We start from the raw sequence: 15,833 nt of genomic DNA, 5'->3' as shown, positions 1-15,833 counted from the left end.
CAGATGAGGGTTAAAAAACCCAGTTTCACAGAGCTAGCAAAGATGGTGCCTCTCTGTGAATATATGGGGAAGTACAATCCCTATTTGATAGGAAACAGGCTTCCGAGGTTGGCTGGGGACAAGTAAGCACTGATATGGAAAACAAGATAAGTCTTATGTATAGCTGTTAAAATGTATGGATAGTTTACTGGTTTTAGGAATATAAACATTTTCCCTAGAACAGTTTATGAGTAAATTAACAATTTCGCGTTTAATGTGATTGGACCGAGATCTATGCAAAGGGTGTCTGGTACTAATTAAAGTGCCCGGCATGACAGTTTTGGTGAAGTCGGAAGAGGTTAATTACATCTTTGTACAAAGCGTCCCACAAATTAGCAGTACTCGGCAGGGGTGGAGAGGGGTGGAGAAGCCTTCGCGAAAAAAAATGTCTTTAGCGGCCGACCCGCTCTCAGCGACCTTGCATAGGCGCAAAGACGGAAACTCACAAATAAAAGCACATGAAACCAGTAACATTACTAACTGAATTTGTCAAACAGAAAGCTCTCATCGGAATTTTTTTTTTTCAAAACAAATTTGTACTACTTTAACATACCCATTCCAGGAAAAAAAATATTTGGAGTAAGGTTAATTTGTAACCAAGCGCTATCTTCCCAAATTAAAAAAGACTGCGAACTATTAACTGTTTGTTTTACTCGCGAGCACTTTAAAAAACATTTCAATGAGGGGGTGGGAAAAGGGGCGGGGAAATGCACGAAACCAACCACCCTGGCAAAGGTTTCACAAACATTTACCTACAGATAACACCGTTTTCCTTTTGGTCGTAGCTCAAGACTACAGGTGGCCGCCGGGCCCAAGGCGCCAAGGGAAAACTACCGGGCTACGGCGCCCGGCGCAAGTGGGGAAGCCGCCCGGTCGGAACCTGCAGTCCACGGAGGAGCCGCCCAGCCTCTGCTCAGCTCCGCTCGGGTCCCGAAGGGCAACGCCACCGCCGGGCTGCGGCGGCCGGGCCACGTGCGTAGCGCGTCCCGCCCCTACCTACCGCCGCCGGAGCCGCGGGCGAGTCACAAGGCCGGGTACGCGCCCCGCCCCTGCGCGGGCATCCCGGCGGCCGGCGTCCGCCCGTCAGAGAATCGCTCAGTTCGCCCTCCCTCCCCCTCGGCTGGCCGCTGGGGCGGGGCCGGCCCTCAGGCCGGGCGGCACCCACGGGGCCCTCTGTCAACCACTGCGGGAGGCGGCTGGGCCAGGGTAGGAGCCGGTAAGTAGCCACGTCACGCTCCGTCCGGGAGGCCCCGCCCCGCTCCTGCTCGGTGCTCCTGGATCGCCCGCTCCACGCCCCCGCGAGCAGTTACCGGCTCCGGCGGCGCGCGCCTCCCTCATTCCGCTAGAGGTCCTCCTTCGGCCCCGGCTCGCGGCGCCTCCGCCACTGCGCCAGGTGAGGGCACGCGGCTGCCCGCTGCGGTGCCCTGCGCGTGTTGGCTGTCTCTGGGCGTGCGCCGCCGAGGCGGGCTGGGCCGGCGGGCGGTTAGCGCTCCGTTCGGTGCGGGCTGGGGGGGGCCGCGGCACGCCGGGTGCTGCACGGCCTGGGCCGACGCGGACGAGGGTGGCGGCGGCGGCGGCGGCCGGGCTCTCGGGTTCTCTGGCCCAGGCCAGAGTCGGTCGGTGTCCCGGCAGAGAATCGGGCAGCCGGACTCCCTGGTCCCGGGCGCCGCCCGCCTGGGGCGGCTGGGGAAAAGGGACGATGTCTGCTCGCGTCCCGGTGCCCACCGCGCACCCTCGGGAGGAGCCGCCCGTGCGGGCTGCCGAGAGGGTGTCGCTGTCGGCCTCAGCAAGCCGGCAGGCGGAGCACCCACTCCCGCCCGACCTGGAGGACAAGGAGGCGGCAAGGGAGGAGAGGGCCGCAGCCGCCACCAACGCTGGGGCGCGGGGAGAGCCGTCGCCGGCGCCGGTGCTGGGATACAGCGTGCCCCAGGCGGCCGTGCCCGTGAGGCCCCTCGCACTGCACCTGGCGCACAAGGCGCGCGGGCCCGGGGTCCCCTTTGGCGGGGAGCCACTGCCGCCGCCGCGCGACCCGACGGCTGAGGACGCAGCGGAGGAGGCGGCGGCTGCGGCAAGCCCTGAGGAGAAGCTGCAGCCCCCCCCGCCGCCGCCTAAGGAGAACCCCTGGACCAAAAAGCCTCCCCAGCACCTGTCCCCCGCCGGCGCCGGGCCGCCGCCGCCCCCGCTGGAAACCCTGGAGGCAGGTCTGTGGCTCCCGGGGTGGGAAGGGACCGCGGGGCTAAAGGGCGAGTGCCGGCCCCCTCGGGCACTTGGGCTGGGGGAGGGGTAGGCCTCTCTTGCCTGTCAGTCGGAGGTATTTAGGTCTAAGGTGTCATTCATTCTGCTTATTTACATAAATGGACATCTTGGAAAGGAGCGGCAGGAAGAGGTGGGACCTCAGGTTCTCCTTGACTATTGGGGAGAAGGCGGCGGTACCGTGGCCGCACCGCCGGGCTGGCGCGGCCTGGATTGTGTTTTACTCCCACGTGTTAGTGACTTGGGAAAGTAGGTAACTTTAGAAAGATACTGCAGGCCCTCCTAGGGAAAAGTTTTTGTGGACTTTCTAAAAAGGGTAACTCAAGTCTGGAGCAAGGGGATCTATTATGTAGAAGGGCGATTGTGATCTAATTGTAAAATATTGAAGACCCGAAAAACCTCAAAACTTTTCTAAACACTGCTGAGTAATCATTAAAAAGGGACTCTATGCTGTAGTTACCATTAAAAAGCTTTGAGATATGAATATGGTGGAAAAATGTAAATTAGGATAGTTTATGAGAGTGGATTGTACACTAAAGTGAATGGTAGTCTAACATTCCACTGTCTTTTAACTAGTGATGATGGGATTATGCCACTTCATTTGGAATGTTGACCAGTGCAGTATGGCCTTTGGTTCCTCATTTTGGTTGTAGCATTTTATTTTATTTTTAAAACTTAAGATGGAAATGCTGAGTAAAAGGAAAGCAAGAATTTTATTCATAACTTAGGTTGTAATAAATTGGTTTTTTTATATAGAAATTATTGCTGCTTGTTGCAAGCCTTCTTTAAATTAAAGGCTAACAGTGGAATAGAAAAAATTTTAGCATGTTTATAGGGTTGTGAAGATTAAATGAAATGAAGGATGTGACATGTTCTTCAGAGAAACTTTTCGAGTTAATTGAATTCTTTAGCTTTTCCACAGAAATATTGGTCATTAATTCTTGATAAATTTTGACACTTTAAGAAAAAAGTACTTAAAAATTTGTTCTAAGTGTAATATTACCATATTCTCCTAACTGCAGAGATCTATTGATTTACTCCTATTAGTAATTGAAGAGAACACCCTTAAGCAAAATCTCCAAAAAAATTTAGCAGAGAAAGTGCCCTAGTGATTCTTCTCTTTGGCTGTCTCTCACCTGCCTGTTACATCTAGATTTACACATATTTATATATTATGTTCAGTGACCTACCAAAAATTAAATTCCTTATATTGATTGTAAAATCAGTTTGACAGCTTTGAAAACTTTTGAGTTGAGTCTTGGGAAATGACCTTGTTAAAAATATTTTGACAGGCTTGTATGATTAATATACTGGTACCTTCTCTGGAGGTCTTCATCGGAGATTAAGAACAATGTACTATGATGCTTGACGTGTGGTGTGGTTTCATGAAACTATTAATTTTGCTGATGTCTATCTGTAGGCAACTCTTTCTGTCCTTGGAAGTCTGGTTTGCCCTTGCAGGAATATCATTCTGCATGCCTGGAGTAGTGTAATTTTATAATCTTTCGGCACTGACTTTTCTACCAGGACTTGCGTTTGCAGTTAATAACTAGGTAACTCAAATAAGAGGTTGTGGTCTAAAAATGCATTGTTCAGAGAGATTTGGTAGTCCAAGTATTATTACTAACTAGCTAGCTGACTTATTATGGGCCTCATAAATGAAATACGTGATTGGATTCATCCCTTCTATTTTCTTAATACCTGATTGCCATCTGTTTAACCTGGGTGCCTTGGCTTCCTCTTTTCCTAAGCAAATTTGCAACTTTCAAAAATAATGAAATGAAAACAGAGGTTCTTCAGGTTTACAGTAAGGTGCAAAGCAGGAAGTGTCCAATTTGTCCGGTAACCTATTAGTAGGATGTCTTTATAATTTTCCTACAAACTTGGATACTCTTGAGAGGGAAATGGGACACTATTAATTCTATTTGGATAACATTTAAACCAGGGCTGTCCTGACCGAACCTGGATATATTGTCACTCTTAGGGTTAGGTAAAGAAATTTCATCCACAAAATTTTGCCAGGAAGTTTATTATCAGAGATAGAAATAGTATAGGAAACACGGGTGTATATTTTAGGACATTTCATGAAAACTGAACTCTACTTTAGAACCTGCATTTCTAAGTGAGACAGATTCTTGCTGCTTCAGCCCTTGTGACAGGATTTACTTCCACTTATAGAATGGTCATCCTGGCTAATGTATTGCTATCTCTGGTGATCCAGGTAAGGCAGCTTTGGAATAAGACCCTTTTAGCCAAAGTTTGGCTCACCCAAAAGGCTTAGAATAGTGTCTGCCATCTTCAGAGACCAGAAAGATCTCCCCCCTATCTGTATGCTAATCTTGTTTTAGTTTTATTTATTTTGGAGACCCTTTATTGAAATCACAGTAAGGGATTTATTAATCACCTGTAACGATGGTTGCATCTTGTATATTATTAATTTTCTAGTATAATTTCAGCTCTTTCACAAAAACATGATACATAAAAGTGTTTATTTTTTCATCCTTAGTCTCTGACTCCATGTTGTTCATTAATCCTTGTTTTTCCCAATGTCTGCTTCTCCAAAACCTCAAATAAGCTTACTCTTACTACCTTAAGGAAATAACATTCTAAATAAATTATATGACAGATAAATATATTTTCTTTGTAAAAACACTGCACTTTTGATATCCCCTCCAAAAAAAGACAAAATCATGTTACAAGTTTACTAAATATCCTTTCAGACCTCTTTCTATGCAGTGACTTCCAAATACAGTGTTTAGAATATAAACTGTCACTGCTTTTTTCATTGCAAATGTTGACTGATCCATTTAAATCTAAACTTTTAAAAAATTGCTGAGAGGGAGCAAATGTAACTCAAGTGGTTGAGCACCTGCTTCCCACATACGAGGTCTAAGGTTCAATCTCTGGCCCTGGTACCTCTGGAAAAAAAATTGCTGAGAGGTGGCTTATAAACTTAGCTGCTTATTAGCCCTTCTCCAGTTGATCACATCTAGTTGTTTGATTTTCTTATTTAAACAGCAAGAGAGTGAACATTCTTGTACATGCCTCTTGAACACTTGTATGACTTTCTCAGGGCATATGCTAGGAAGTAGAATTATTGCGTTTCAGGGTATTTGTTGTCAAGTTGATATTAAAGTGGTTTTCTACATTTTAAAAAACCCTCATCTACTGTATTAAAGTTTTTCTCTTAAATATAATGCAATTCTGTGTGCCATCAATGCATTTTCTTAACTAAAACTTTGCTAAAGATTGAGGTTTCAGAACTAGGATGAGTAAAGTAGCCCCTCTATTGCCTTTCAGTTTTTGTTGTCAAATTCTTAAATTATTTTATCTATTTAGAATTATTTCTTTAATGTAAATTCCCAGGGTTAGAGAATAACATTTTGAAGACACTGGAAGATCACTCAAGAAAGTTGTGCTGATTATATACTGCCTCGCTTGAGATGTTCGAAAAGTGGAGATGTGTAGATTATGCACTAGTAGCTTAAATTTGTTTCTTAGGTTATATCTATTTGATATTCTGTTAGAAAAAATATATATATTAGTGCGTTAAACAGCAAAGAGGCAGTGAACAATTCACACCTTGTTTTACCATGTCTTGATTCCCGGATAATTTCCCAGAAATGGAATTGCTTTATCAAAGGATGTATACATTTTAAATGACAGATTACCCTTGAAAGATTATATCACTTCACACTCACCAACATTGAAAGAAGTGTCCATTTCTTTGCATGGTGATCAACACTTTTTTGCCAATCTGATAGGTGAAAAAGTTTTTTTTGTTTGTTTTTATTTCTTTATTTTAGTGTGTTTGTCTTTTCAAGTTTAGCCATGTGTATTTTATTTTTTAATCTTCTGTCCAACGTTTACCCAGATTTATTATTTTTTAAATCTCAATTATCACTGTTAAAACTGGGTTGGTGAGGTGGCCCCAACTGAGCAAGCATAGTGGGCTTCCTTATATTGAACTTGGAATTAAAACAAACTTGTTCACCAGGTTGGTGCTGCATAACTGCATGTCCCCTTTCTACCTTTATTGGGGTGGTCTTTGTCTGAAGTTGACAGCATGAAGGAGGAGACCAAAAATGCTTTTTGTGAACAACTAGCTCCCAAAGAAAACGGAAAACTGAACTCATTAATCAAGAAACTTACTGTTTCCATGGGGAGGAATTGGGACAGGGGAATAAGAATGTTAGGAGGGTGGGAGAATCTTCCTCATGGAAGAGTGAATTTACTTTTAATGACTATTAACCATTGTTAAGAAATAACTCCATAATTTCTTCTCCCTTAGATATGCAGCCATATCACCCAAGGTAGTTTGTCAGATGTTCTGTGATGAAATAAAACTATGGTATTGATAAAATGCATATAAACATTCTAGTTACAATGCATGCATAAAGATACTAATAAAATGTCAACATTAAATGTAAATTTTTCCCATTGTATTTCCTGAGGAGGAATTAAAGTTGAAATATTTTTAAAAGTTGAAAGATTAAAATTTCGACAAAACTCCAATATTTTTTATTTGAATTCCAAAAGAATTAGTCTGAAGTCTCTTAATTTTTGTTCTGTAGAATCGTATGTATCTCTTCCTTTTATTTCTAAATGTCTGAAGAAATAAAGTTAAAAGATTCTTTCTCCCTAACTTTTACTCACTTTTCGCTACATTTTTTTTTTTTAAGGGTTTCTCCCTCCTCCTCACTGTTTGTACTTGCTGTGTCTGTTCATTGTGTGCTCATCTTCCTTTTTTTTAGGAGGCACCAGGACCAAATCCAGTATCACCCATATTGGGAGGGAGGCACCTAATTGCTTGAGCCACCTCTGCTTTCCTGCTTTTTTGTCTTTCATTATGTTTTCCTCCTTGTGTCTCTTGTCGCATCAGGTTGCCGCACCAGCTCGTTGTGCCAACTTGTCACGTCAGCTCGCTGTCTTGCTTGTCTTGCTAATTTAGGAGGCACCAGGAACTGAATGCAGGACCTCCCATGTGATAGACGGGAACTCAATTGCTTGAGCCACATCTGCTTCCTGAGATTGTTTTTGTTTGTTTTTTCAATTTAATTTAATTTTTAAAAATATTTTAAATTTATTTTTAAAAGATATTTAGATTACATAAAATGTTACATTAAAAATATAAGGGATTCCCATATGCCCCACTCCCCACACCTCCCACTTTCCCCATATTAACAACTTCTTTCATTAGTGTGGTACATTCATTGCAATTGATGAACACATTTTGGAGCATTGCCACTTAGCGTGGATTATAGTTTACAGTGTAGTTTACATTCTCTCCCACTCAGTTCTGTAGATTAAGACAGGATGTATAATGACCTTCGTCTGTTGTTGCAGTGTTATTCAGCAAAGTTCCAAGTCCTGAAAATGGCCCCATATTACACCTCTTTTTCCTTCTCCCTGACTTCAACACTTCAAGTGGATACTTTCTCCACATCAATGAAATAATTTCTTCCATTGATAGAATCACAATAAATCTATAGTAGAATACCAGTAAGTCTACTCTAGTCTATATTTTATTCCCCGATCTTGAGGATTCTGGGATGGTAATGCCCACTCCACCTCTAATTAAGAGGGGACTTTGATCCCGTGTGGCTGATGGATGGGACTCTCTTGCTTCCAAGACAGGTTTTAATATCTGTGTAGTGTATGGGAATGATACTGGTAAATCCATAAAAAAAGTCTTTAACTCTGTTACATTGCAAATATTTTTTCTTCATTTCAAACTTCATGGTGTTACTTAATATTGATGGTTAAAAATTTTTAAATGTGATCAGAATAATTTAATTTCTGTTTTTTTTGTTTATCTTTAATTTCTGACTTTAGTTTCATGATTATAAATATCTAATTGCTTTGTAATAAAGCTAAAAAAACTTGCTTGCCTATCTCATTATTTCTCACTATATGAAATGATTCATATAAGGCTGTACTTTATGACTGCCAGGCATCCTGATTACTCAGTCATTAGTATTTTGGAGCCTATTTTCCACTTTGTTGAGGGTCAAGTCCCATAAATGTTTTATAGTGGATAACCATCATTAAAAATATATAGTATTTATGGAGGATATTTTAATACTATACTAGGTAATGGTCAGGCAAATATTGTTCTTTATTAATAATTTTGTATTTTTTCCCTCCTCCCTGGACTTCAGTTTCTTTGTCTTATATACCTGTATTTTTTTTTCTTACTGCATCTGGTTTTCTTAATGAACTTCTTTATCCACATACACATGCATACACATACACATTTATACATACTTAAAGTGTAAAGATTAAAATATATACTCACTGTTTCTGTTTTAGAAATAGAATGCTACAGTACTGCTCAAGATCCCTCCCTGTATCCCCATCTCTGAACACGTCTTCATCTTTCATCCCTCTTCTTTGATCAGTACTCTAGATTGTGTGTAAATCTGCTTCTGGATTTTAACTCAAAGATTGCTTTACTTTATTCTATAAATTGGTCATTGCCATGGTTTATGGGATTCCTTTTTTGCTGAATTATTGTGTTTACATTTATCAAATTCTGCTTTTTAATATTTACTTGTCATGTTTAGCTATATGTTTAGGCCAGTTTATCATCTTGCTAGGCAATGAACTAAACTAAATGGCATTGTAAAAGCTTCTTCTCTTTGACATAATATATTGGTTTAAATTGTCAACCATTGTACTCTGATTCAATATATGGACAAGTAGTTATCCTGTGACATTGTACAGACTTACTGTGACCAGTTATTCCATGGCTTGAATCTAGGTACAAGCTATTATTACCTATTATGGTTACCAAACCTGTTTTCCAGGACAAGTAGTTTGAAGTCTTTTGGCCTATTTTTTGGATGCTTCTTGGTGAATATATTAATTGTACAGAAAAATGTATCCCGTTGGAAATTATTTGAATTACTAACATTGTATTAAAGCATGTTATTTCTAATTTTCTTACATAATAGTTTGTATTCTTTTAATAAATGGATTGGTCTGTCAATTTGGTGTAAGTAAACTTACTATTTCCCATTTCTTTATTTGACCATTACAGAGCAGTGTGTATCTCTGTTATAAATGTTGATTTTTTACTAGTAATTTGAGTCTCAGAACTCTGAATTTTTTGGGAGCGTGTAGAGAAGACTACACTGATTTACTGAAATTGGTATAATAGTTATTATGTTATGTGTATTGAATGAAGTGCTGGTAAAACAATCCTATGTATTTTTTTTTAGAGCTCAGTTCCCCCAAGATTATAAAAGCAGGAAAACTCAGGACAAAGAAATCCAACAAGGTGTGTTTTAGTAGGAAATAATTATTAACTGTATTGATTTTGAAATTGTTGTTAGAAACTCTTCTTAGATTTCTGTAAGTGTATTTTTCTTTCAGTTATATTATTGATTTTAATATACTAGAGAATTGTAGCCTTTATCCCAAACCCCGTCTGCTTCGTAGTTCTAGAAGTTTAATCATAAGACCAAATTCTTATTTAAGGTGTTCTGATGTTCAGAGAGTCTTTTGGATTAATTTGGCAAATCCTGCATGTCGTTGAATGTAGGTGATTTTTAAAAATGGTTTACTTTAGAAAATGGTTTTTCTATATAAATTCTAAAACTAATATGAGAACTTACTTTTTAGGCTGGTGATTTCAGCGATATGGCTAATTGGCCAACACCAAGTGAATTAGTGAACACTGGAGTAAGTATTATTAAAAGGCTTTTTTCCCTTAATGCAAAGAAAATAGCTCGTTTGAACATTTAGACATTACCTATTTATGTACAAAATAGTTTTTTAAAATTTTCATCATCCTTGACATTGGCAATAGTATTAATGAACTTGGTGTCTTAAGTTTTACCCGTTGTAAATTTTACCTGTTATTTTTGTAAAAATGATGACATAAACTATAATAAATCAAATTTTTATATTTTTATAAAGTTATATACATTGATAAAGAGGTACTGAAAAGTTGGCAACTATCCCTTTTATGGTTTCACCCATTTTTCATATGCTTGGTTGTATTCTTAGGGTAACCTTAGATAATGTGGGGGTATCTTGTCATTTTCATGCCTACAAATAGATTTTTTTTTTAAGATTTATTTATTTTTTGTTTCTCTCCCCTTCCCCCCACCCCCAGTTGTCTGCTCTCTGTGTCCATTAGCTGTGTGTTCTTCTGTGACCACTTCTATCCTTATCAGCAGCACCCGGGATCTATGTTTTTGTTGCGTCATCTTCTTGTGTCAGCTCTCCATGTGTGCTGTGCCATTCTTGGGCAGGCTGCACTTTCTTTTGCACTGGGTGGCACTCCTTAGGGGCCCGCTCCTTGTGCGTAGGGCTCCCCTACGTGGGGGACAACCCTGCGTGGCACGGCACTCCTTGCGTGCATCAGCACTGTGCATGGGCCAGCTCCACACAGGTCAAGGAGGCCCCGGGTTTGAACTGCGGACCTCCCTTGTGGTAGGCAGGTGCCCTATCCATTGGACCAAGTCTGCTTCCTGATTAATTTTTAATATAATGTGATTTAATATAATGTGTCTAGATGAAGCCCATTTGTATATTGAAATTAGTGCTATATGTATATGTGTTTTCTTTGATTTATATCATTTTCATTATTAGTTCGTGTTAACCATCATATCAAGAAGTGTGATATCAAGAAGTATGATAACTACAGATAATTAAAATAAGTTGCATTTAGCTATCTGTAAAACAAGTTCTGAAAGGCTCTAAAATGTCCCATCAAGGGGCTTTTTAATTCAGTAGCATATATGATTATATGATTTACATGTTTATGCTTGACACTGTACACTTTGTTATTTGTAATTTGTGTAGTGTTATTGGTATGTAGTTGTAGATCCGTATATATTTATTTAAACAACTTAATTGAGTTGTGACATACAGTAAACTGCACATATACAATGCATGCAATTTGATAAAAGTTTTGGCTTGTATATATCTGTGAAAGCACCACATTCAAGATAATGAACTTACCCGTTACTTCTCATTATTTCCTTACCCTCCTTCATAATCCTTCTCACTTCTGCTCTTTCCCCCCACCCTCACCCTATTCCCAGGCAGCCAACGATGTGCTTTTTGTCACTGTTAGTTTGCATTTTCTAGGATTTTTATATAAACGGAATCATACATGTGTACTTTTCTTCTCAGGATAATCAATTTGAGATTTATTTGTGTGTGTATCGTTAGCTTATTCCTTTTTATTGTTGAGTAGTATTTCATTGTGTGTATGTAACGGTTTATCCATTCACCTCTTGTTGGTGGACATTTGATTGATTCCAGGTTTTGGCTATTACAGATAAAGCTTTGATAAAATATTTGTGTACAAACTTTTGCATAGATATATGCTTTCATTTGTCTTTTTTTAACTATTTTATTTATTTCTCCCCTCTCCCTGCTGCTTGTAGTTTGCACTCACTGTCTGCTCTCTGTTTATCATCTTTTTCTGTTTTTTCAGGAGGCCGCTGGAGCCAAACCCAGGCCCTCCCATTTATGTGGGAGGGAGGTGCCCAATCACTTGTGCCATATCTGCTCCCTGCTTATTGTGTCTCTCGTATTTCCTTGCTTTCTCTCTTTGTTGTGTCCTCTCTCCTGTGTCATCTTGCTTGCTTGTCCTGTCTTCTTTAGGAGGCACCGGCACCTGTACCCGGGACCTCCCATGTGGTAGGTGGGCACCCAGCTGCTGGAGCCACATCCACTTCCCTTTCATTTGTCTTTGGTAGATACCTATGGGTAGAATGACTGGATCATGTGGTGACTATTTTCTAAAATCTTTTAAGAAACTGCTAAACTTTACATTTCCATCAGCAATGTATCAGAAGTACATATTCTCTACATCTTCACTAACACTTGGTATGGTCATTCATTTTAAATTTAGCCATTTCAGTAGGTACATAGTGGTATTGCATTGTAGTTTAATTTGCATTTCTTTGATGTTAAGAATCTTTTCATATGTTTATTTGCTATCAGTTTATCTTTTTAATGTATTTTATCAGAGAGGTTGTAGATTTATTAACACCTTGCATTAGTGTGGTACATTTGTTGAAAGAATAATATACACTCGAAAGAATAATGTTATAATTTTATTATAACTGTAGTTTGCCATTTACATTAGGGTTCACTGTGTTTTCTTAAGGGCTAAGATTTTTTTTTGGTAACATATATGCAACTTAAAATTTCTCCTTTTAACCATATTCAAATATATAATTCAGTTGTTTACTATATATATAAATATACAAACAAGAAAACCAACTCATTGGGGAATGGATAGTCCTGGGTTCAATCCCCAGTATCTCCTAGAAAAAAAAGTAGCAGCTCTGAAAAAAAAAGTACTTTGCAAAGATATATTACCATATTTTTGGATATGTTAGTAAAAATGTTGATGAAAATTGTTTCATTCCGAAAAATCTTTTGCAGTGTCAAAGTATTATCAGCCAAGGAAATAAGAAGCCCCAAAATAGAAAAGAAAAAGAAGAGAAGGTTGAAAAGAGAACCAACAATGATAGCAAAGAAAACTGGGAAACAAAATTAGATGGTCCTGCTGAAAATGTCAGCGAAGATGAAGCTCAATCAAGTAGTCAACGAAGGAGAGGTCTGCGTATCTTCTATCTTCAATTTTAATTTTTCAACAAAAATTGTAATGAAGAATTATAATTTAATCGTTTGATCCCTGACAGTCACCAGTGTGTATTTTAAATTTTTTTTTTCATAAAACATCTGCATTGGTAATTTACTTGCTTTTGTCACATTTCTAAACTGTTAGGCTTTCCATTTTGCAGTTGACTTGTATTCTGTATATGAGAATGAAGTTCCACTTAAAGAGACAAGTGTAGATATATTCTTGGAAGTTTGTATGATTTTAAAAAAATATTCGTTGGAATTGTTTCCTGTTTTTCAGGAAGCTCTGGGAAAATAAAACAGTATGTTTTCCTAAGAGAAAAGAATTTTCCACTTTTTCCTCATATCATTTCCCCCTTAACCCTTTGAAGGGAAAAAGGATTCTTTTCATTCCTTTTCATTTTGTTTTCTGAACTGTATGTGTCTGGGAATGGAACATAATATCTCTGCTTTATAAAAACTTTATTTTCATTTAGTGTTCTGAATCTTGGCAGACATGTCTTTTAGGGGCTTGTAGACAGAAAAGAGCTTTAATCTATCATGAGGTCAGTGGCCGGGAAACGGACTTGGCGCAGTGGTTAGGACGTCCGTCTACCGCATGGGAGGTCTGAGGTTCAAACCCTGGGCCTCCTTGACCCGTGTGGAGCTGGCCCACGCGCAGTGCTGATGCGCGCAAGGAGTGCCGCGCCACGCAGGGGTGTCCCCCGCGTAGGGGAGCCCCACGCACAAGGAGTGCACCCCGTAAGGAGAGCCGCCCAGCATGAAAGAAAGTGCAGCCTGCCCAGGAATGGCGCCACCCACACTTCCCGTGCCGCTGACGGCAACAGAAGTGGACAAAGAAACAAGACTCAGCAAATAGACACAGAGAACAGACAACCGGGGGAGGGGGGAGGAATTAAATAAATAAATAAATCTTAAAAAAAAAAAAAGACATAAAAAAAAATTAAAAAAAAAAAAAAGGTCAGTGGCCGAAGCAGAGAAAGCTTTGGGTAGAGCTGAGAAAATGGGTTTGGAGAGTTAAGCAAGGTCCAGGTTAATGTATTGCCTTGGAATTTGTGTTTTATTTTGAGTGCTGTATTTGGATTTTAAGTGATATGAGAGGCCATGGAAGCATTCGAACCTGTGGAGATGAGAGAGTATGGGAGGGGACATTTAGTGGTGCAGTAGTTGCTAGCCAGTTTCTTTAATAATGAAAATAACAACCTCTCATCTATTGAGTGTTTATTTGAATTTTAAGTGAATCTCTAACCCTTATCTGCAGAGTAAGCATTAGGCCCACTTGATACAGTGAGTCATGGCTAATTGTTCAAAAGTGGTTGCAATTGGATATCCTTTATTTACTGCTTTATCACCTACATCTCTTTCCTGCTTCCTAGCAACTTTGTCATACTAGAAAGTATGAGATAGTGCTAGGACTGTCATCCTGGTATAAAATTTGTACTCCCTGCTAGTTGCTTCAGTTAAAATTGAAAAATATTAAGAGCCAGATGTTTTGTAGTGTAATTCATATAATCAAGTCACAAATTGATTCCTAGAATATACTTTTTTTATCTTCAAAAGACTTGTGTATGCCAAGGAATCTCATTAGTAGAATTCATAGTAGAGGCTTTAAAAAGTTTTTCAGGTTTTTCATGGTCTTTTACCTTGATAGTTTTTTCTTGAGTCTTGTTTTAGTAGAGAATATAGATTGGGCAGGAGACTAAACATTTTGAAATCTTGACTGCTGAATCCATGAATAGGTGGTCTTTTCAGAATCTGACTATAGTACAACAATTATTGTCAATTTAGTCATCAAGAAAAATTGTGTCTCATATTAAGAAATTAGGAAAATGCATCACAACTGTAAAAAAAATTCTATCAAATGCAGTTAAACAAATTTTATAATTAAATTTAGCCTTTTAATATTTTGAGAAACCTCATTCTTTTATAGTAATGCTGGATAAACAAATACGTTAGATAGTGACCTGAAACTGAGTGTTTTGACCATAAGCCTGTCTTTCCAGTGTGAACAGTATAATAATGTCTTATCTGGCATACTATGTTCTGAGGCTTAAGAATCAAGAATCAAATCAATAATGTACATATACATTATCTGTTAATGGTTTATCTATCAGAATTAAACAGAAAGACATCATCATTTTACTTGTGCAAAAGTACCCATTGATAGCACTGGCTTTTCTCTTGATTTTAAAAAACACTGTTTGCAGAAATAAGTTTATCAAGGACCTACATGTGAGAAGAAAAAAATTCTTTTGATACTCTACAGATAATTCCTTTGAGGACAAATGAACAGTATTTCACCTAATTAAAATCCAAATTGCTCTCAGAATTGCAGGACTTTAATGAAAATTGTGCATTGTCATTAAAATATTTCAATTTTTTCCTTCAAGGTAATAAACACAAGTGGGTACCACTCCACTTAGATGATGTAAGACCAGAAAGTCAAGAGAGACCAGGATCCCGGAACAGCTCAAGATGCCAGCTTGAAACAAATAAATCAGCACATAACAATAGGCGAAATGACACAAGAAGTAAGTTATATTCCAAGAGAAAAATGATTAAAGAAAGAAGTTAGTCTTAATGCTTATTATTTTTTTAAAATAATCCTGAGTAGTATAAACTATTTCAGTAAGTTGCAGGCACTTTGCCCCTTTAACCCTAAATACATTTCGAGTATATTTCATAAGAACTGTTAACCATAGCATAGTTAGCAAAATAGGGAACTTAACATTAATATGATGCATCCACCCAGAGTCAGATTTTCTGAATAATGTCCTTTATAGTGTCCCTCCCCCCATTTTCTACGATCCAATCCATGTTACTTTGAATGACAACAGTTATGTGGATGAATATCCCTCAAAGGTTTTCTCATGTTTACTTATGATTAGATTTGGGTTTTGAACTTTTGGCAGAAATATTACAAAAAA

The 15,833-nt window shown here is 39.1% G+C and overlaps 1 protein-coding gene across 7 annotated transcripts in view; it reads left to right on the top strand.

Moving 5' to 3' along the window:
* The first annotated feature begins 942 nt into the window (after positions 1-942).
* Positions 943-15,833, top strand: part of LARP1B (La ribonucleoprotein 1B) — a 168,026-nt gene continuing 153,135 nt past the window's right edge. The window contains exons 1-5 of one of the 7 annotated variants that reach the window (XM_058292245.2): positions 943-1,073; positions 9,516-9,574; positions 9,919-9,978; positions 12,706-12,880; positions 15,297-15,437. In XM_058292245.2, the coding sequence (XP_058148228.1) occupies positions 9,937-9,978; positions 12,706-12,880; positions 15,297-15,437 (358 nt within the window). In that variant the 5' untranslated portion in view covers positions 943-1,073; positions 9,516-9,574; positions 9,919-9,936. Of the gene's footprint in view, positions 1,074-1,098; positions 1,433-1,626; positions 2,241-9,515; positions 9,575-9,918; positions 9,979-12,705; positions 12,881-15,296; positions 15,438-15,833 lie in introns of those variants that run through there. The other 6 variants (XM_058292204.2, XM_058292155.2, XM_058292298.2 and 3 more) reach the window with 6 other exon arrangements.

Source organism: Dasypus novemcinctus, chromosome 1 (genome assembly GCF_030445035.2).
Source record: "Dasypus novemcinctus isolate mDasNov1 chromosome 1, mDasNov1.1.hap2, whole genome shotgun sequence".
Taxonomy (NCBI): Eukaryota; Metazoa; Chordata; class Mammalia; order Cingulata; family Dasypodidae; genus Dasypus; species Dasypus novemcinctus.
Note: the sequence above shows the minus strand (reverse complement) of the source record. Positions and strands in the feature narration are given on the sequence as shown.